At 32.5% G+C, this 23,342-nt stretch overlaps 1 protein-coding gene across 2 annotated transcripts in view; it reads right to left on the reverse strand.

Moving 5' to 3' along the window:
• The window catches only part of LOC140441317 (uncharacterized), a 438,896-nt gene that overhangs the window by 187,195 nt on the left and 228,359 nt on the right, over positions 1 to 23,342 (reverse strand). For both annotated transcript variants that reach the window (XM_072531963.1, XM_072531962.1), the window contains exon 3: positions 13,331 to 14,530. In XM_072531963.1, the coding sequence (XP_072388064.1) occupies positions 13,331 to 14,530 (1,200 nt within the window). The remainder of the gene's footprint in view (positions 1 to 13,330; positions 14,531 to 23,342) is intronic.

Raw genomic sequence — 23,342 nt, forward strand, 5'->3', positions numbered from 1 at the left:
TTCCTGCCGAAAATAAAATCTAGTTCCACATGTAATATAATTTATTGAACCTAAACCCAAGAAAAACAAATTTTATATTAAATACATACATATATATATATATATATATATATATATATATATATATATATATATATATATATATATATATATATATATATATATATATATATATATATATATATATATATATATATATATATATATAAGTGAGTCACGCCTTCATTCTGACCGTTGTGCATATAGTAGTAGTGCAGTTAGTACCAATATTCTTTATCATGAAAATAACTTAAAAGAAAATTTCTTGAAATCTCTTATATTTTCCTTAATGATTTTTCTATTAAGGCTGTTTTAGCAGTCCAAGCATACTGCGATTTGAAATGGGCGTATCACTTACTTTTCTACACTGCTTACGCGAGACCATCTTTACTCAGTGCCGCCGGCCGACAGGTAGTTTAATGAAAACAAATACATTATTCTCCATTCAAATTAGTTTTAACACGAACTAACTGACCGTACGTTCATGAGATTTGACGTCACGAAGGCGATAACGATGAAACTAAGCGCCAATGATGAGTAACACGTTTCACTATTAGATTTCAGTATTTTTTAGCAATTTTCTTTAAAGTTGGAACACGCTTTTCTCGATTATTACTGGACACAGAAAGGTGAAACAAAAATCAACGATTACAGAAAAAAAAAACTCTTTCGAGTGATGGGCGTAAAAAGTTTGGTTATAATAGAACGTTAAACAGTATATTCCAATTTTTCAACAGAAGTTTCAAAAAAATAAAAAAAGTAAAACCATCAGTTTAAAGGCAACATAATTTCAAATAACGTGTCCAAATTTCGAGACATTTTGTCGGTAAATAACAGAGAAAATACTGTCCCTAGGTTTTGGTGCACTGATAAAACAGCCTTAATGTTATCAGATTAACGCCATATATCGAGTTTACATGACTCCAACTTGAGTGACAACGCATACATAATAAGAATTCATAATAATAATTAATTTTGTTGCCGGTTTATATAATAAATAATATATTAGATTGCTGTTCTTGTTTGTCCTAATCTTTGTGTAATTTTTTCCTCTGTTGTTGCCTTTTTCGTGATTGTAAACCCCCAGTATTTAAATTTATCCTTTCCTTTGATTGTTACGTTGTCATCAATCTGTAGATCTTCTATGTCTTCTTCACTTGTAGATAGGTACTCTGTTTTCGCAAGGTTAATATCTAGACCAGCCTTGGTATATTCTTCTTGTAGTTTCATAATAAATAATAATGTTAATAATTAAAAAAATATATGTAATTGTTGATCATGACAGAAATTACTGTTCATCTATATAAAATTTTAACAAAAGTTTTAAATGATTCTTCCACCCATAATCAACTGAATATGGTTGCGCCTATGTGTACAGGCACAGTGATTTTAACTATCTGTTAAGCCTAGTTCGCACTATACTAGTAATTTAGTAACTAAAATACACACTACTACTCAAAAATCGTTCGCATTTGTTCGAGTACAGTTCACAAGTGAGTTGTGTTTTGCACGATGAACAGCCTACAACGCAGTAGAGTAAATAAACTGATTAATGGCTTAACTTCGGCCACATCACGCGTAATAATAAATACCGACTTCTACAGTTGATTCTACAAGGCAAGAGTGAGGGTAAGAGAGGCCCTGGATTTAGATGTATATCCTGGCTTGCCAATCTTGGGAAGTGGACTGGTCTAACGTCAACCGATCTATTTTGAGGTACTGTGAATAGAATAAAATGGGTCAATGTGGTCGCCAACATCTCTAGAAGATAAGCATATATAGAAGAAGAACGGCTATTTTAGAAGAGATGGATAAGGAAATTTGTGTGATTAATAAAAAGAAACTATGGATCCATAGAAGAGATAAACCAGGAACTACATCTTCCGAAGGAATTAGCATTGGAAGATCTCAAATAATACTTTGATAGATTTAGAATGTTTGAAAGTCGTGTAAATTTTCTGTTAATGAAAATACACTCCCAAATACAGCGTAAATATACCCTTTACTCGTGTTCTAAATATTTGAAAACGAATTTTAAAGTTGTTTCTTCGCACCAGCGAAACGGGATTTTTGCGGCAACTAATGAACTAGACTTACCGAATACCAAAGTTTTAAAATGGATTTGACGAATTAATTCAGTGTCCACAGTCATATAAACCCAAACAAAGTACAACTTTTAAAAACAACGACATATTTCTTTACTGAAGACCTGATTTTTACAATTCAGCGTATCGATAATACAATTAACATTTTACAAAGAATATATTATAGTTAATTGATATTTAATTTCTTTCGACTCTGATGAAGCGAATAAACATTCAAGAAAACGTAAGGCCGTACAATTGATACACATTGAGATTTATAATTCAGATTTCCCCACTATCTAAAAATTTACATGCGTAAATTCCGTAACATGTATTATAGAAGATACAAAAAAAAATATTTACAAAAATAGGAGGCTTCACCTTTTAAAATTAGTTACAAATATACAGGGTCTTCCGTAAAACTGTACCGCATCAAAGATATGTTTTTTTTTAACGAAACTCTCTGTATTTTATTTTAAATTTAAAATCCGCTTAACTTCGTCGTTACAAGAATATAAAGTTGTTTTGTGTTATACAGGGTATTTAAAAATTTATATATTTATATTTTTTGACAAACCTCGTATATGACTGAAAAAATTTAATATCTGATGATTGTATTCTAGGTTTCATATCATACTGAATGTTTATAATGATTAACTTTTTTTCATAAAACTAAATATAAAAGTTTCCCATATGATGCAAACTTAATTGCGCACACTGTATATACGAAGGAATTATATGCCGCATCTCTTCGTTAAACCGATAATCCTACTTTGATAAGAGCGAAATCGGTTTAGGGTTTTTAAAAGTGAATTTAAATTGTTTCCAAGAACGACTTCTAGAATATAGAATGGCAGATACGCTTACAGTACTATAGAGCTAACCCGTACTCGTACCCTCTCTATATTGACAAATTGTCATGTCTGCCGTCGAGTCCTACTCTGCTGCAGTTTACAATGTACTATATAGAAAAGTTCGGCTTTTTACAATACTGTCGTTTTTTAACGAAATAGACACGATATCAACGAAAAAAAAATTAACTTGATAAACAATTTAAATATTTTAAATGTGCTGTAATTGGGTGCAACAATAAAAAACCTTCTGTGATTTTAACTGATTATTTTGATAATAAAAACAGTTGAACAATTAAAAGGCGGGAAATCTGTATTAAAATTAAAATCTGTTTACCCTAACACAAGAGTCTATTCACTTCATTTTAAGGAAGATGCTTATTATATACTACCGGGTAATTTTATTTAAGGTTAATTTATATACTTTTGATCTTTTTACATAGCATACAATTAAATGTTTCTTCTTTATTATTCAGATTTGCCTCGTAACTGACTCTACATTCAGTTCATTGAATAATAACATATTTCCAAAATCCGTTTTTTCTGCTCCTCCTGGAGCATCGAGGAGGTAAATTCCATCAGATCTAATGATCACTTCTTCTTCAGCTTCTAACAAGGTATTCACAAAAGAAATATATAACATTTATTTACTGTCAAATATGAATGGTGCGTCATGAATTTTCTTTGAAAAATATGCCAAGCTTCTTAAAAAAAACTATGTATTGATATTAAACTAAAATACAAATTAATACAATAAAAGAGAGACAGTAAAATTCTGTTAGTGATCCCATAGTAAATCATGAGAAAAAACACCTCATAATACTATCCCGACATTTTTACTCTCAATATTAACATCTAACTATGATTTTATATTATGTATTTTATTTTAAAAAAGGGGGATAAAGGGGTAGAATGCGAATACATGGAGTTGATTCCAGTTTACTCTACCTAACCTCTTCTACTCAAATCCGACTCTCACCTTCACGCTGGTGTCCCCTGTTAACCGAGCAACCCAGCTGGAGATCTGGTATCCAATCCGGGTGGAAAGTTGGGTCGGGAACTGACGAGAGTGGGTGAAATGGCCCTCCGAAAAGGGGGCTTGGCGTTGGGTTAACTACCCAACCCGGTAAAACCCTATAGTTACGAAATCGAAAGTCAAAAATGCCGGACGGAAATCTCGACGACGACCTATGCAACGAAATAAGGACCTGAATAATGGAAATAATGATCTTAATGTATTTACCTGGAACGTTCGCACACTTAACGAACCTGGAAACATCCGCAAACTGTGTGACATATTAGCACAATATAATGCTGATATTACTGCAATACAAGAAGTACGATGGACAGGCCATGGCATAATCCAAAAAGCAAACTACAATATATACTATAGTTGCCATAGAACCAGACATGAATTTGGGACAGCCTTTATAGTCAATAATAAAGTCAAGCACTTGGTTATAGATTTTAAGCCGATAAATCCGCGAATGAGCTGCTTAAGGATCAGGGGCAAGTTTTTTAATATTAGCCTTATTAATGTACATGCCCCAACAGAGGACAAGCAAGACGAAGAAAAAGACAATTTCTATGATGAATTAGAAAGAACATATCACAATTGTCCCAGAAATGACATTAAAATAATAATCGGTGATCTGAACGCAAAAATCGGAAGGGAAGAAATATATCTACGGCACATTGGTAAATATAGTCTCCATAATAATACTATTTCGAATGGACACCGAGCAGTCACCTTCGCAGCCTCAAAGAACATGATCGTAGGAAGCACATGTTTTCTACACAAAAAAATACATATGGGGACTTAAACCTCGCCTGATGGATTAACGAACAACCAAATTGATCATGTGATCATAGATGCTAGACACTTCGCCAACCTTATGGATGTCCGCATCTATCGAGGCGCCAATATTGATTCAGATCATTTTCTAGTTGGCACAAGAATTCGGGCTAGAATCTCAAATGCGAAGAAGGAGAGAAGTACCAAAACAAGGCGCCTTAATATTGAACTCCTCAAAAACCCGCAAACGGTAGAAAGGTTTCAAAACTATATTGAAACTAAATACATAACTAAAGATAATCTAACAATTAGTGAACAATGGGAAATGTGTAAAAATTACATTAAAGACGCAGCAAATAACATTCTAGGGCCGCAAAGACCACCACCACGCAATGAGTGGTTCGATGCTGAGTGCGAGGACATTACAAGAAGAAAGAACAATGCATATAAACTGATGCAGCAAAGAAGAACCCGAGAAAAAGAACAAAAATATAAAGATCTCAGAAGAGAAGAGAAGTACATCCATCGGAGAAAAAAGCGAACTTATGAAAATAGAATATTGGAAGAACTTGAGGCATTAAAAAAGGAAAATCAAACAAGAAAATTCTATAAAAATCTAAATAAAGCAAGAAAAGAATTTAAACCAAGGATCGGACTATGTAAGGATAAGGAGGGGCATATACTCAATACAAAAGAAGAAGTATTGAAAAGGTGGGTGGAACACTATAAAGAACTGCTTACTATCGAAGTAGAAGATCCAAATCAACCACCCCCAGGAGCAAACAACAATACACCATTGGAGCCTCCATCAATTCAGGAAGTACGGGATGCAATAAAACACCTAAAAATAATAAATCTCCAGGAAGTGATGGTATACCCGCGGAACTTATGAAATGTGGAGGTGCTACTCTGACTAATCATATATATAAAATCATACTGAGAGCCTGGAATGAGGAACAAATCCCAGAAGAATGGTGTATTGGGATCGTTTGCCCGCTACACAAAAAGGGCGATGAATTAGAATGTAGAAACTATAGGGGAATAACCCTCCTTAATACAGCATACAAAATATTTTCGAGTATTTTATTGGTCGCCTGAGTGAATATTCAGAGGAGCTTCTTGGCGAATATCAAAGTGGTTTTAGGCCTGGTCGATCAACAACAGACCAGATCTTTGTGCTAAGGCAAATACTGGAAAAAACCAATGAATTTAATATCGACACATACCATCTTTTCGTAGATTTTAAATCGGCCTATGATAGTGTCCTAAGAAATAAATTGTATGAAGCCATGGATGAATTCCACATCCCCGATAAACTGATAAGATTGGTTAAGGCTACAATGCGTAAAGATGGCGTGTCTCCTTTTCAACATAGCTTTGGAAAAGGCGGTCAGGGATGCCCAAATAGACAGCAGAGGAAACATTTTTAATAAATCATCCCAAATTTTGGCATATGCAGATGATGTTGATCTAGTTGCCCGCACAACACGCAAGCTAGAAGAAATGTATACCACCTTGTCACACGCCTCAAAAAATATGGGCCTGCAAGTAAATGAAAATAAAACTAAGATAATGGCATCAACACCCAACAATAGAGCCAGAAACATCGGCCACCAATTCACGGTTGATAATTCTACCTTTGAAGTGGTGGACAAATTCACATACTTAGGCTCCCTGATCACCAAGGAGAACGTCATGACGGAAGAAATCAAGCGAAGAATAATCCTAGCAAACAAATGCTATTTTGGACTGAGTAGACATATGAGAAGCAGAAACTTAAGTCAAAAAACAAAAATAACCATATACAAAACCCTTATACAACCAGTGTTGACATATGGGTTGGAGGCATGGACCATTTCCAAGGCAGATGAAAATCTCCTGCTTATATTTGAACGAAGGATCCTGAGAAGAATATTTGGTGGCATCTGGGAAAATGGTGTTTGGAGAAGGAGGTACAACTACGAGATATATCATAGATATAAACATATATTTGGTGGTAAAGACGTAGTATCCTTTATAAAAATAGGAAGACTAAGATGGGCAGGACATCTGGCAAGATCACAGCAGAACAACCCTCCTAGAAGAATCCTTATGTCACAACCTGTGGGAAGTAGAAAAAGGGGTACACCAAAACTCAGATGAAGGGATGGTGTAGATGAGGATGGTAGACAAATAGGCGCAGCAAACTGGCAACAGTTGGCAATGGATAGAACTGACTGGCGTAATAGACTTGGGAAGGTCGAGGCTCTTTTATAGGGCTGTAGCACCAATGATGATGATGATTTTATTTTAAAATATAAATAATGTATCCTCGATATGTGCTTGACTTAGTCCTAATCTTACCATGTCGGGATAGTATTATGAGGTTTTTTTCCTCATGATTTACTATGGGATCACTAACAGTAAAATTTTACTGTCATCATTGCACGTGTTTGTCTATTTAAAGACAAATCACATGCTACGGATATTCTTCAGTTAAAGATGATTTCATGTAATCGAATGAACTATCTTACAATGTCCAACTTTAAAACGTATAATATATGCCTGAATTGTCAATATGAATGAGTCAGATAAAATTATATTATTAGAATTTTTTTCCAAACAACAAAAACAAAATTTGCTTAATTTATTAATGATTTGTATTTTGAGAAAGAGTTCCGAAGTGGAAATCGACACGTCAAATAAACTTAATTTTAAAAGTAAAATAACTCCAATAACTCATTAAATTTGGAAATCCGTGAAAAGTTTACAAGATGTTACGTGTGGTCTGTACTTTTGTATGGATGTGAAACTTGGACTTTAAACGCCGATATCATGAATAAAATCGAGGCGTTTGAGATGTGGTTGTATCGAAGGATACTAAAAATTCCATGGACTAGCAGAACCAGAAACGAAGGAGTTCTTCGAAGAATGGGACATCAACGAACTCTATTAAATATTATTAAGAGGCGTAAACTAGAATATCTTGGACATATAATCAGAGAACCAAGATATGAGTTCCTTCGGCTAATTCTCAACGGTAAAATCGAAGGAAAGAAATGGATAGGACGGAAGAAACTCTCTTGGTTGAGGAATTTGCGGCAGTGGACAGGTTTGGATATGGCACTCTAAGAAGAAGAAAAGTAAAATTGTGGCTTATTCCCAAGAAAAAAAAAGGAAATTCTATTTTATTCTATAGTCGGACAATTTTCAATTAAAGGTGATTAATCTACAAATTGAACTAAACAGTAGCGGCAAACATGTAAAATGTCAGCAGTAAATTCTTACCGGGGTTATTTTTATTGTGTATGCTTCGCCTATGTAAATAAGTGAAAAAGTAAGATAATTCCCATAAAATTTGCCCCCGTAATAATATAAATTGGTGCGATTCACGAGTGTATAGTGAGACAAGTTCATTGAATAGTTTAAAACATCGGCAAACTTATCAATATTTTGCTGGTCTATATATATTTACGTTCTTAGAAAGAATGGGAATGAGAGAAATATGATATTTTCGTTTATTCCTTCCACATTTTATATGTGCATAGGCGTAGTGTGTTCTATTTCTTGGAAATATTTATTAAATAGATTTTATTATTAACTTTAAAATAGTTTTTAGGTAAGTAAAGTAAATCTGAGGCAAGTTTATTCTTTATATAGTATTAACCCATTAACGGCCGCTCAATATACAAAGAGAAATTTGATAATTAATTTGTTAGATTGGATTAAAAACACATAAATTAAGACTAATTTACAACCAAAAAGATTTTTTTCTAATTTTCAAGGAAAACAGTATAATTTTTAATAAAGGAACATATTGTATCTACAAATGTAAATTCAATTTTAAGGTGAAAATTTTCGAAACATTCGGGGTGTAGATGCATTCTACACCTTTTACATAAATGAATAGTACATTACTTTTGCACATCTTACATTCTTGCACTATCGTCTCTTTTTGTAATGTGGCCGATATTGTCGAATCTGGTTTCTTCTAATAAAGCAAATTTAGATTGAAAAAACACTTCAATATATGACTTGCTTCCATGGTTGGCTTTTATATTGTCTAAATATCAATCACACTGATGTTGAATTACTACTGAGCACGAAAGAGTATCTGTTGTTACAACTTGAGGCAAATTTGGATTTACTATTTTTGCCTGGTTTTTTCTTTGCACGTTTTATCTGTGGTTCAGAGGAATATCATAATCATAATCGTCAGAATTCCCAATCACTTGTATTTCATATGTACCTGCAATATCCGATTTTATTGATTCTTCACAAATAATATTATCATCAATGTCTTCTACATCAGAAACTTTCTAATCTAATCTCGGCGGCAAATAAACCACATTAAGTGAGTCAGCATTTTCACAATCGGAGTCTTCTTCTAACAAAGCTATTAACTTTTTAGTAGTTAGTGTCATCTTCATTTCATATTTCGAGAATTTACTGAAATAAACAAATGCACCACTATATAGACGCATTCACTTGATAATAGTTTAGCTTACTTCATTTTAACTTATATGAACTTCATACTATATTTTTATATTTATATAAACAAATAAACACAAGGAAACTTTTAAATTAAGTAAAAAAAAAACAAATATAACGTTTACAGCACACAGCAATTTTATAAATAGAGAATGATGTATAATGAGGAGATCGTATGTTCAAATTTCAGATTGTTTAACCTAATGAAAAAATAAGTATTTTCCAAAGTTTTCTGTTTTTTCTGAAGTACTCTCTAATAAGAATAAAATTTTACTTTAATTTGTTAGACAACTATAAGATACCTGTCAAAAGACACATGATAACTTAATAATTATATCGGTCTTAGATTTAATTTTTACGTAATTACTTATGTGTATAAATAAATAATTAAATTTTCTTTGGTACGCCTCTGCAAAATTAATAAGTGGAATCTGATTTCGTTGAAAGGTTATCGTTAAGAGCTTCGTTAAGTGCGATGTTGCCAAGTAATCACCTTCAATTAAAAATTGTTTTAGTATATTTGATTATACTTTGTTACGCTTTATTCCATTTTATTCTAATTTATTTTATTTTATTATATTTTACTTTATTCCATTTTACTCTCTAATTTATTTTATTATATTTTGTTTTATTTTACTTTATTCCACTTTATTCCATTTTATTTTATTTTAATTAACACTTTTTGACCTATCGCTGGAGTTAAAATCTACCTAACAATATAATATATAATTAAAAGTGAAACTGGAACAAACCATGAAGTGGAGATATCCAGGAGTGGCTAGTATACCTGTTGAATACAAAGCACGTGGTGTTCGTGTGTATTAAGGTATAAAAAAAATTGCTCATTACAAGCTTAAATTTTTATTTTAAGAAGATCTTTTCGGAATTTAATCATTACATCATCAGTTAAATAAAAAGTTGTTAAAAAACATTGTATGGCCACTTTGTAAGAACTTTCGAAGGACATCCATATTAAAATATAATTCTCATGGTTTTATCAAGGTAAATGCAATAGACTTAACTTATTGATTATTAAAAAAAAAACTGAAAATGGGGGCATCTTACATGACCCCCTGTAGCTGGTGAAGTTTGTTCGACTTACATTACCTCTGATCTGTTCTGGAGTCTTGGGCTAACTAATATAATATATGTTGTCAAGTCTCCCTTTACGAAAGGTAATTTTTGAACGTTGTCGATGGTGGTGTCAGCTTTTTGCGTTGCGTTTTCTCTTGTAAATTGTGAAGTCGTTGTATATCCACTAGGTGGACAGCTAAATTAACTAAAGTAGGATTACGTTTGTGTATGGAAAATTAAGAGATTCTACAAACTACATTAGTGACATATATTTCCATTTGATATGTTGAAACTTCATCGTTATTATTTGGAGCCGCAATACCAAATACAGCTATGTCGTTATTTTAATCTTTTAATATTGACATTTATTTTGTTAATCATAGCTTTCTTTGTTATTCATATTATGGCGCCATCTATTAGTTATATTGCGATTTAAAATGATGGAAAACAGAAAAACTGTTTTTACGTCTTTCCGTACATTTTTTTTTTGAAAATTATCTTTAATACGAACCTTCTGATACTAACAAACACAACAAAAGAAGAATTATCTTATTTGATGCAGTCGTTCTGAAGTTATGCGCGTACAAACATTGCGGTGGTTCATTTTTATTTATACAGTGTGTCCGTAAAGTATGGAATAAATTCGATATTTCCTAAATGAAAGACCTTTTAAAAAAAAATCTAAAACACGTCGATTTTTAAGTTTAATGTTCTACATTTTAGAATAAAACTTCATTATACAAGGTGATACACATTGAAGTGATGACGTCATCGGCTCTTTTTTTAAAGGTAACGCCCTATATCTTATTTTTTTAGATCGATAAAAATAAGCTGATTCCAAAAAAGTATAATACTAAGGGTCTAACGGATATAATTTGCAAGATATGCGCTTAGAAAATTAATTTTTATTGCTGTCTAATATTAATAAATTATAAATAAATTATAATAAATAACTCGAAAGTAATCCAGTAATTAATACATGAGTTTATCTTAAATGTTCGAATTGTAGCCCTTGTTGTATTTGACAGTAACCCAAAAGTTGTACAAATTATTGTAGAACCTTGTTTATGGTTTCTTGAGAAATATTGTTTATTTCTTCACGAATTCTTGTTTATAAGTCTTCAATATTTGCAGGTTTTGTTTTATAAACAACATTCTTCAAATGACCCCACATAAAATAATTCAAAGGATTGAGGTCTGGCCACCTCGCTGGCCATTCAATATGTCCACGTCTTCCAATCCACCTGTTCGGAAAAATTTCGTTTAGGTACCTTCTAACATCTGCAGCATAATGTTGCAACCATAAACTTTCATCAAAACCTCCAGGATTAATTCTACTGGGGAATAAATTAACTAAAGTAGGTACGAGATACCCTCTTAAAAACTGAAGGTATGCTGGTTCGTTTAAATTACCTACGAAAAAGTAGGGTCCGATGATTCTATTTCTTACAATGCCAGCCCATACGTTTACCTTTTGCGGGTATTGTGTATGATGTTCCCGCATCCAGTTGGGGTTTTCTTTTGACCAGTATCTACAATTCTGACGGTTGACCTCGCCATTTAATGTGAATGTAGCCTCATCAGAAAAAATAATATTTTGAACCAAGACAGGGTTTCAGTGGCAGTTATCCATCATTGTTTCGAAAAATTGTATTCTTTTATCTGGATCATCCTCGTTTAATTCCTGTACAAGTGTGCATCTAAAGGGGTGCCATTTTTTAAGTTTTATTACTTTGTGTACCGTTATTTTGCAAACATCGAGATCACGACTAACTTTACGAACAGAAGTGTGCGCATCTTCTTCAAAAGCAAGTAGAACATCTAATGTTGTATCATAATTTACAGAGGGACGACCTGATTTGCGTGCATTTTCAACCGTACCAGTTTCTCTAAATTTCTTTTCAATCTTACTTACTGTTGACTGCGTTATGGGTCTTTCTGGATATTTATCATTAAATAAATTACACACTTCCATCTGAGTTCGCGATTTGTCTCCATACTCAATCATCATGAGTATTTCAATTATTTGCTTGACACTCAAATGCATTTCTACTTCAAATTAATTCTAAGCAATAATACAGAACATTCAAGAATTAATACAATTATTGTACTACTTAATTGTTATTGAACGTTATTTAAAATAATTACATTTCACTAAAAACTAGTAGTAGGCTACTTTTTGGAATTGACAATAAATAATTTATTTTCTAAGCGCATATCTTTTAAATTATATCCAGTAGACCCCGAGTATTATACTTTCTGGAATCAGATAATTTTTATCTATCTAAAAATTTCATAAAATATAGGGTGTTACATTAAAAAAAAGAGCCGATGACGTCATCATCTTAATGTGTATCATCTTTTATAATGAAATTTTGTTGTAGAATGTAGAACATTAAACTTAAAAATAGACGTGTTTTAGATTTTTTTAAAAATGCTTTTCATTTAGGAAATATCGAATTTATTCCATACTTTACGAACACACTGTATAGATTAATAAAATATAAATAAATATCATTTGATAGTAAATTTAACTATTATATAAAATAGGACGTTTAAAAATAATATTTGAGTATAGTTTGAAAGGAATATATTAAAGATAAAAATATATTATGATGACTAGAAACGAATTGACGAATAGGAGTTAATCGATGCGAAAACCGTTATTTCATGACGCTACTCATGACGTCGTCTTGTGGCGCTTCTTCCGTGACGCTCGCCTTAACATTTTACTATAGAGAAAAAGTAATACCATGCTAGTAGGTATAGAAGCTTTGCTTTAAAACGAAAACCAACAAACTTTACTATCCTACACTGCTTTAAACTGCAGCAGAGTAGAACTCGACGGGAGACATGACACTTTGGTAATGTGGAGTGGATACGAGTACGAATTAGCTATATTTTAAACCATATTTTAAACCATATTACAAAAAACAAATGTTTTAAGAGTATAAGTAAGTCCACATTAAAAAATGTGGACATTCAGTGTAAAAAACAAAAAAAAAATAAACACTTACCTTTTCGACATTGGTCATTGTTTATAAAATCAAATGATGTGTGTGAAATATCGGAATTAATTGATTCTGCCCTAGAATTAGAATTTTCTAAAGAAAAGTTGTCGACATTAAGTTGTACAATATCATTTATTACAGGTGATTTTTCAATATCTGTCTCATCGGAATCGCTAGAACTCTTATTGGTCGTCTGATGATTATTGTCATCTTCAGCGGTAGCAGAATCTCTTGTATTTGAAATTTCCTCAGGAACTACTTGAACATTGAGATCAGTATCCGAATCAAAATTGTCATCTATTTGTGGGTCACTTGTACTTGAAGAATCATTCTCAATATAATTTTCACTTTCTTTGGCTGTAAATTTGTCACACGGGCTTTTTTTGGAATTATTATCTTCTCCTCTTTCGGAATCTCTTTCGTTTTCTTCGTCTGAGGAAACACGCTGAGTTTCTACGGAATAAACATTGTAATAATCATCGTCATCGTTATTATCAATATTCTTTTCTTCAGACGTCAAACTAGTACGTGGTAACTGTTCTGATTGTACTGGGTCATTAACTACCGATCCATTTTCGTTACCTGTAGTACATCCTTGAGATGTGTTATCTTCTTTTATATCCTCTGATACAATTTCAACACTTGAATTAAAGTATTCTTCAAAGGAAGTAACGTCCATTAGCTCATCGGTAGTACGTCTTTTGGTAAAATTTGTAGGCGATTTCATTATTTTCTCAAAATCTTCAGTAGTTACTTTGTCTACACTATCTATATTCAAATACCGTTCTTCAGTTTTATTATTGATATCATCGGAAGAGCTGATTTTTATTTTACGTTCTGGTGATTTACAATTCGAGGTTGATGGTAGGTTTTTGTGCAATTGATCATTACTAATATTAGATATTGAATTTTCATTTTTCTGTATTAAATTATTTTGATTTTTTACATCTTCTTTGTCCCTTTTAGGTGTACTAATCTCCTGAATACTTTCTGTATTTTTATCTTCCATCTCTACATCGACAGGTACAGTCTTTGTCTGAACTAAACTTTTAGCAATAGGTAAAGGTGTACTGGTTTTCCGCACTATCTTTTGAGTAGGAACGGAGTAGAAATCATCGGATTCTTCGTTTTCATCCTTTATCAATACAACCATGTTTTCATCGCTAATCCTTCCGTTTGATTGTTCCGACGTTGGTTTAGAAGAATCTAAAAATATTCAGAAATATAATACGATACCTACAATGATTAACACAATTATTAGTAGAAAATAATGATACATATACACATTAGTGCAACTCGAAATGTTTACTGTGATGTAAGTTCGTTTTTGTCTTGTAACTATATCTTCGGAATGGTATCCATATAATGGTGAGTATTGTTACAATTCCGTAAGATCTATTCCACACAGAAAAAGTCCTTTGACGAAAATGAAGAAATATTAAAAACCAAGAATGTTCGAGATGTCATCGAAAAATTTTGAAATGTCTCGTAATATCTGGAACGTCATAAAATGTATATAAACACAGGAAGCTGACAAGTTAAGTAACACTAGTAATTGAGTTCTAATGGAAGCAAATAAAAAAGAAGAAATAATTCAGTTTTTGCAGAGTTGTTATTGAGTTAAAAGTTGATAGCAAGTATTTTAACATTGTTTGCTGTTTTAAACAAAAGTGTTTTTAAAGAAGTACAACATTGGTAACAGCGGCGGGAATAAGAGATATTAAGTAATTGTAAATGGTTAATACAAGATCTATTGAATTTGATAAACAATGGGAAAGGAATAGGGGAAGGGTAGGCAAGAAGAGAAAAAATTTAGACAAGAAGAGGAAGAGAAGCGAAGGCAAGAAGAGAAAAAAAAGGAGAGAGAGGCGTTGGCAAGAAAAGGAAGAGAAAAAGTGTAACGATTTAAAAAAAACTTATTGTTTTAATTCACGTATTTCAAATTGCATTTAATTCAGAAAGCAGTAACTTATGCGACCTTGCATAAGGCGCCGTCTGCTTATAAATTTGAACATTAGTTTTTTATTATAAACATTTAAATTGCGAAAAAGAAAGCCTATCCTAGGTATTTATTTGTATAAGTTTTAATAACAGCAGCCGCGTCCTCTTTAAACTGTTTTCTCTGTAAGGGTTGCGCCTATTACAATAAACAAAATCGAATCATTTCTTTGCAATGAAAACTCTCGCTAAGAGAATTAAAAATGATTACGACGCATTGACACATGCCTCTTTCAGATACCTCTAAATTAGACCAATCGCTGGGTAATAGAATTCGTCATGAAAGCGGGGATTTTTGTTTGAACAGCAAAAATCATACATTTATGAGAAATATTCTGTATTTTCTATTCTGTAATTTCTATATTAATCTAAAAATCATGCATTATCAGTCCAGCTTCTTTCGTCAGTACTATTTGTCATAAATATATATAAAATGTTTGCTGGACTGGCCTATCATTTGTTTTTGTGAATTGGTCGTTTATTTATCAGTCTGGCCAAATCCATACCTAGGGAGATTAAATATTAATTAACAAATTATTTTATGTGTATATGGTTACCACATGTACACAATACATATTGTTTTAGTGGTTTAAATTAATGGTTTATTAAAAGTGTCGTTGATAAATTAGAGCAAACAAAGTAGGTTTAAATATTGGCCACGTAATGTGTTCATGAGATAGTGCTAAGAGATTATTTTTGAAAAGGGCGTGTTAGCAAATATCCTGGTTTAATCCAACCTCGTACTAAAGAATTTTATTGCGCATTTCTCTACAAGCGCTACCTACAAAGTGTAGTGTTCCAAGGTCAGCCTATCCTAAAGGGATACATTTATTTATAGTTTCATGGTTTTCATGATGGGTTTCATGCTGGAGTATAAGGGAATTTGGGAGTTTAGAAGATATAGTGAATTATTTAGAAACCCCTAGAGAAATTAACATAAGGGGTTTTTGAACTTAAGCGGATCAATATACGCACAGCTAGTGAAGAGGCTATAGGGGCACTCAGTGGCCCTAAGATAGTCCTTAGGCCAGTGTTGGAATGCCGAGAGCATGATAGACTAGCGGAACAGAACAGCTCACACTGGAAAGGATACCAGGTACTGAGGAAATACGGCTTTCGTATTGTCAAAAAGAACTGTCCGTGGAAACGAAATGTATATTGGACGGACATGCGCTAATATAAGTGAGGTACTGCGGAAAACAAGCAGGAATCCGATCCTCTTGCTGGTGTGTTGGATTCCCGATCACGTTTGGAAATCCACACCGGCTTTTTTAATGGCTTTCTGAGGAGTGGGAGAAAGCCATATTGACAGCAAAAGGAAGAATGCTCCTATTAACAGTTCCTGTAAATACTTTTTACTTTGCTTCGTTTTGGACAAGTTTGCACATACAATGTTTAATGAGAGATAAGTGGTCTTTCTAGATATTGTATTTAGTTTTCAGTATGTTTAGAGTTTCGTCTATAGGAATCTTTGTAAAGAGTGAAACGATATCGAAACTTACTAGAATGACGGACGGTGAGATAGGGTATTGTTCAAACAATAAAAAATAAATTTAAATAAAATTTAAACAATACCCTATTTCATCGTGAGACATTTTACTATCTGTGAATATCTCCTGTATGTCCCATTCTTCTTGATGTGAAAGCTTGCTGTAAATTGAAAACTTGAAAGAAAAATTGGGAAAAGGCTACCAATTTGCTTGGAAAAGTTAAAAGCTTCAAAGTGATAAATGCATGCATGCTACTGAGAAGACTGCATGCTACTGGACCAACTGGTTGAGTTGGTTGTTATCGCTCGTTGGATCTAGTCCTTTTTCGAACTGCGAATTTGTACGTTCTCTTAAAAATGTAATCTTTTATCATCGACCTAGTGTCCTAATAAGTACAATATTTATTACTTTAGTTATGTAATTTAAGCCGAATTTAACTGTCTCGTTAGGGGCTAGTTAAAATTACCTATACTATAAATCCTCAATTTAGAAGAGTGATTTCATAGTTTAAACGCCGAATATCCTCAATTTTTTTCTCAATTGCAATTTGCGTTTTCTCATAAGAAATTACAGAATATATAAAGCAGTATATTTATTTGTGCTTCTCTATAGAAGACTTGACCAGAAGTTGTCGTACAGTGTAGCCAATTCTTGTTCACAAGTAGTAATTATGGTCATACAAAACCTGTATTCTTCCACACAGCGATTATTACCGTCATAAAAATACCATAAAACATGATTTTTTCGATAGTAAAAAATAAGCACAAAATTGTAATGAAATAAATTTTATTTATATGTTCCGTTTCGTTACATATTTAAATTTATAAAATAAAAATCGATATTTTAAAACATTATTTTTTAATCGTTTGGCAACTTTGGAATTAGCGAGGAAACTCCGATTTACAATTCCGACTCAGACATAGCCGTAAAACTGGTTTTTATTATTTTATGGCCTAAGAAATGCCGATCAAGAAATCAACGATGGTTCATTTACATTGGCGTTTCTGAGGGTAGTGCATGTGTTGCATTTTGTGAGTATATTTTATGTGATAAGTTTGTAAACTTATTGTTGTCAATACTGTTTTATCAATACTGTATTGTAGTATTGATAAAACGTGTTATTGATAATAAGAGTGTTATAGTTTGTCATTTTATAGTAAATTTTTAGTTATATTCTGTGATCATTTGGTTTGAGTTTTATTGGAGTTTTGGTTTATAGCGAATTTTTAGTTATATTCTGTAATTATTTTATTTGAGTTTTATTGGAGTTTTGGTTTATAGTGAATTTTTAGTTATATTCTGTGATTATTGAAATACAATGGATGAAAAACTGAGTTGTTCCAAGAGAAGACAGCAAAATTCTGATGTTGATTCCAAAAATGAAAAGCCGCAAAAGAGACGGAATATGTTAACGTCCGAAGAGAAGGTAATGATACGAAACGTTTATGAAGAAATTGTTGGCAGAAAAATTGCATTAAATGTTAGCCAAGCGGTCGACATTTGTAGCAGTTTAACAAAAGTATCCGTTAGCTGTATTTATCGTGTACTTAAAAATACATCGGAAAATAAAAAGCAAGAAAAAGGTAAAACTAGCGGTAGGAAAAGCATTGTTTTGGATGACGAGACAAGGAATATTATACGTCGAAAAATTCATTAATTTTATTTTCGGAGTGAAATTCCAACACTGAAAAAAATTTCTCAAGAGCTCGAAAACGATGACTCCTTACCCAAGATATCTCGTAGAGTCTTAATCAGGACCATGCGCGAAATGAACTTTCGATATGTAAAACGCAACAGAAAAAGTATGCTATTAGAAAAAAATGAAATTATTCTGTGGAGAAGAAAATATTTAGAGGAAATACGCCAAATTCGCAGCACTGGACGCAAAATATATTATTTGGATGAAACCTGGATTAACGAAGGTCATACAGTTGGAAAAGTTTGACAAGATTTAAATGTCAAAAGTAAACGCGAAGCATTTATAGAAGGCTGGTCTACAGGATTAAAAGATCCATCAGGAAAGGGACGGCGTTTAATCATCACCCATATAGAAAGTGATACAGGGTTCCTTGAAGATGGTTTGCTTCAATTTGAGTCGAAAAAAAAAACAGGTGATTATCATGAAGAAATGACTTCCGAAGTATTTGAACGCTGGTTTAAGAGAATCTTACCAAAATTGGAAGCTGGGTCTGTGGTTGTTATGGACAATGCGCCATATCATAGCCACAGACTAGAACAATTACCGACGACGCATGGCGGAAAGGGAGAATTCAAGAATGGCTTACAGAAAAGGGGATTGTATACGAAGAATCAATGCTCAAAATTCAGCTACTTGACATTGCACGGTTAAGGAAAAGTGAATATCTTAAATATACTGTGGATGAAACTGCAAAAGATTATGGTGTCAAAGTTCTGCGTCTACCACCTTATCATTGCGAACTTAATCCCATTAAACTTATCTGGGCGCAAGTGAAAGGAAAAGTAGCACGCAATAACAAAACGTTCAGATTAAACGAAGTTAAGGAACTTTTGATTTAAGCAATCCTCCATGTAACTCCAGAGAAATGGGCTAAATGTATAGGCGACATAATTAAAGAAGAACATCGTATGTGGGAACTTGACACTCATGTCGAAGTATTACTAGAGCCAATTATAATTACACCAGGTGAAGATAATGATAGCGATAGCAGCACTGCATCTTCAGATTTAGACAGCGAATAATATTTTCTAATAGTTTAGTAAGAACATCAGCATAAAAAAACCAAAAACAAAAAAAAACGAGAAAACATAGTAAGTGTGTATAGTGTTTGTGTTTAAATAGAATAGTACAATGTTTTGTTTTTATCATACAGTTTTTGTACAATATTTATTCAAATCTTTAATTTACTAACGTTTCGATCTCTATATAAAGAGATCGTTTTCAAATATACAAATGAAAGATATATTTATTTGTCTATAGCTTTTTGCTTGTAGCATTCCGTATTTTTAGTCTATTTACATGTTTATTTTACTGACGTTTCGATCTCTATTCCAGAGACCGTTTTTAAAGTTAAGAAAAAAAAAAGAAAATAAATAATATAAGATTATATAAATATATAACAATAAACAAATAAAATAAATATAACTATAATTATTTATATCTTTGAAAACGGTCTTGGATATAGAGATTGAAACTTCAGTAAAAACCTGCAGATAAATATATTGTGGCCTATTTCGAACAATAATATTTAAACAATATAATATAATTAACGTTGAAATGGAAGTGAGTGTACGCCACTGGATTTTCATACGTCTTTCTCCACTTCTCCGTCTTAAAGCGATGCCCAAATAGTGAAATTATAGTTTACTATATAGACGTTTTTCACTGATGTTGGTCCGATAGGATTGAAAACGTTCTGAAAATCTATATATCCATTTTGGATAATTTTTATAATTTTTAATAAATTTTATACCATTTTACTTAAGAAGTTTTTACTTCATAGTAAGTTTTCTAAGATATGATAAACCTCAAACCACTGGCGATTTCCCATTTAAATTCTGATAAACTATCTAATCTACATAGTGGTCACAGCATTTTACACCTACAAGTAATTATTACCATTATCAATAAATAAAATATACAATCTTTACAGCTCTTCTAGGAAATGTGATTCGCGTTTTGTTTGAACAAAATGAATAGTGCATTTGGTTATCTTGATTAGTTAACCTTGAGCTCAAGTGCGTATCAGAATTCGCAAAATTAACTGCAGAATTAAAAATATTTAAAATGGGGACTGAAAACAGGAATTTAAAGAGAAATAACATAAACTAAACATTGTAAATTTTAAATTAGTTATTTATATCATTGTTCTATTGCAGCATAGCTGTGAAGATAGCTTTGTAAGCCGAAAGCACTCAGCTAGGAAATAAATGTTAACACACTTCAAAAATACTTTTCTTTTTCAATTTTTGATTTGTCATAAGTCTGTACAAAAACATATCAATCTTTTCGGTTTTTAGAAATATAATTATTGGCTTTGAAAAATTAATTGCTATTACTTTCTATAGACTTTACGTGTATAAAATATCGACGGTTTGATATTACTTACGATAAAAACGAAAGTATCCAACAATTTTGTTATTTTTAAAAGAACACTGTAATATATATATATATATATATATATATATATATATATATATATATATATATATATATTACTGTATTTTTAAAGTCGATATAACATTTTATATTCAAGGCAGGTTTTTATAAGACAATGCAGAAGTCAGAATGGCGACTTATTAACAACAAGGAAAGATGTATTGAATAGATGGGTGCAATACTTTAACCAGGCACTTAATATAGAGGAAAAAGAAGAAAACCTGAAAGACGAAAGAGATGAGGTAAGGGAAACAGACGAGAGGGAAGAGGAACCACCAACGATTCTTGAAGTTAAAGATGCAGATAAAAAACTAGCCAGAAACAAGTCACCCGGAATCGATAATCTCCCAGCTGAACTATATAAATAAGGTGGCCACGATACCATAATAGCATTACAGCTTATAAAAGAAATATGGACACAGAAATCCCTCCCAATGATTGAAATATTGGAATACTTTGCACCATTGACAAAAAACAAGATATCTTTGAATGCTCTAACCACAGAGGAATTACGCTTCTAAATGCAGCGTATAAAATATTTTCCACAGTACTATGCCACCGTATGGCACCATATGCAGAACAGTTAGTAGGAAAATACCAGGCTGGTTTCAGAGGTGGTAAATCGATAATTCATCAGATTGCAACTCTGAAACAAATTTTAGACAAAACACTGGAATATGGTATTGATACTCATCACATATTTATAGACTACAAAGCAGCCTACGACTCTGTGAATAGAAGAGAAATGTTCAAAGTAATGACAGAGCTAGGAATACCAAATAAGTTGGTAAATTTAACAAAACTAACTCTTGGAAAAGTTGAATGTACAGTACGAATTCAGGGGGAACTGTCTGAACCTTTTAAAACAAATAATGAACTGCACAAGGGAGACCCTCCCTCGTGTATACTGTTCAATCTGGCCCTGGAAAAAGTAATACATATGTCACAAATCACAACCACTGGTTCAATATATAATAAATCAGTGCAAATCCTTGCTCATGCTGATGATATCAATATTTTTGGGAGAACTGAAAACGCTGTATGAGAGGCGTATGTAGCATTAAACGACGAATCAGCTAGAAAAATGGGTTTAATAATAAACACCAACAAAACCAAGTATATGAAAGTAAGCACGCAACCACAAATCCTACGACCACTTATAGAAAACAACGTCATCGAAGCAGTGAACAAATTTGTATATCTGAGAGCACTCCACTGAAAATAATACTACCGCAGAGATAAACCGCAGAATTTGCACGACCAACAGATTCTATTTTGGGCTCAATCTCCTTAAATCCACAATTATATCGAGAAATACAAAAATAAAATTCTACAAAACAATAATACGCCCAGTCCTAACATATGGTTCAGAGACCTGGACTGTAACAAAAAATAATGAAAACATGTTAGGATGTTCCGAAAGAAAAGTACTAAGGCGAATCTATAACGGTGTCTACACTCTCGATCGAAGAACGAGGCGAAGCGAAGTCGCATGAAGTCCTGTCTACACTCTCATACTTGCTGAACTTCGATCAACTTCGCGAGTAGTCTAGTGGCCGCTAACGGAGCAGTGAATGACAATGGAGTGTGGAGAAGACGATACAACTTCGAACTTTATAGAATATACCGGGAACCTGATATCGTAAAAACATGAAGATAGGATGTTTTAGATGGATAGAGTATGTAATGCGGATGAAACAAAATGACCCAGCTAGAAAAACGCTCCTTGATAGACCCATTGGTCAGAGAAGAGGAAGACCCAGAACAAGGTTTCTTGATAACATCGATGAAGACATGAGAAATACGGGAAAACGTGTTTTGCGGAGGAAGGCGATGAATAGGGACGACTGGAGAGATATTCTTGTGGAGGCTAGGACCAACGAAGGGTTGTAAAGCCAGAATGATGATAACATTTTGTATAGCTTTTGAAAATTTGTACACACAAAAAGTAAGTTTTTTTTGGAACTTTACATCAAAAACTTATTTCTAAGTATGTACCGAGTTTATACTGGATTTATATTATGACTTTATCAAAATAAGTAATTAATTCTCTCTCATATAGTATTTGGGTTCCTGTACCCAAAATTAACAGTTTTGGAATTAATTGTGGTTTGACGTTGACAGTAATCTCATTTATTATCAATTTCAAAAATATGCATTTGCAAATTGTCCAAGTTATATAACTGTTAAATGTGATATTTGTATTGTTGTTTGTTTCTTATTTAATTATTTTGTATCTACATCAAGCTGTTATTGTCGTAGTAGTCTTCAGCAGTAGTGTAGTAGTTCGTTTTATAGATTTTGTCCGATGATGAAATCATACTCGAGTCATATTTAGAGTTAAATCTCTGTCAGATACACGCAAATTAGACTTTTAAACGCGGACATATGT

Source organism: Diabrotica undecimpunctata, chromosome 5, assembly GCF_040954645.1.
Source record: "Diabrotica undecimpunctata isolate CICGRU chromosome 5, icDiaUnde3, whole genome shotgun sequence".
Classification (NCBI taxonomy): Eukaryota; Metazoa; Arthropoda; class Insecta; order Coleoptera; family Chrysomelidae; genus Diabrotica; species Diabrotica undecimpunctata.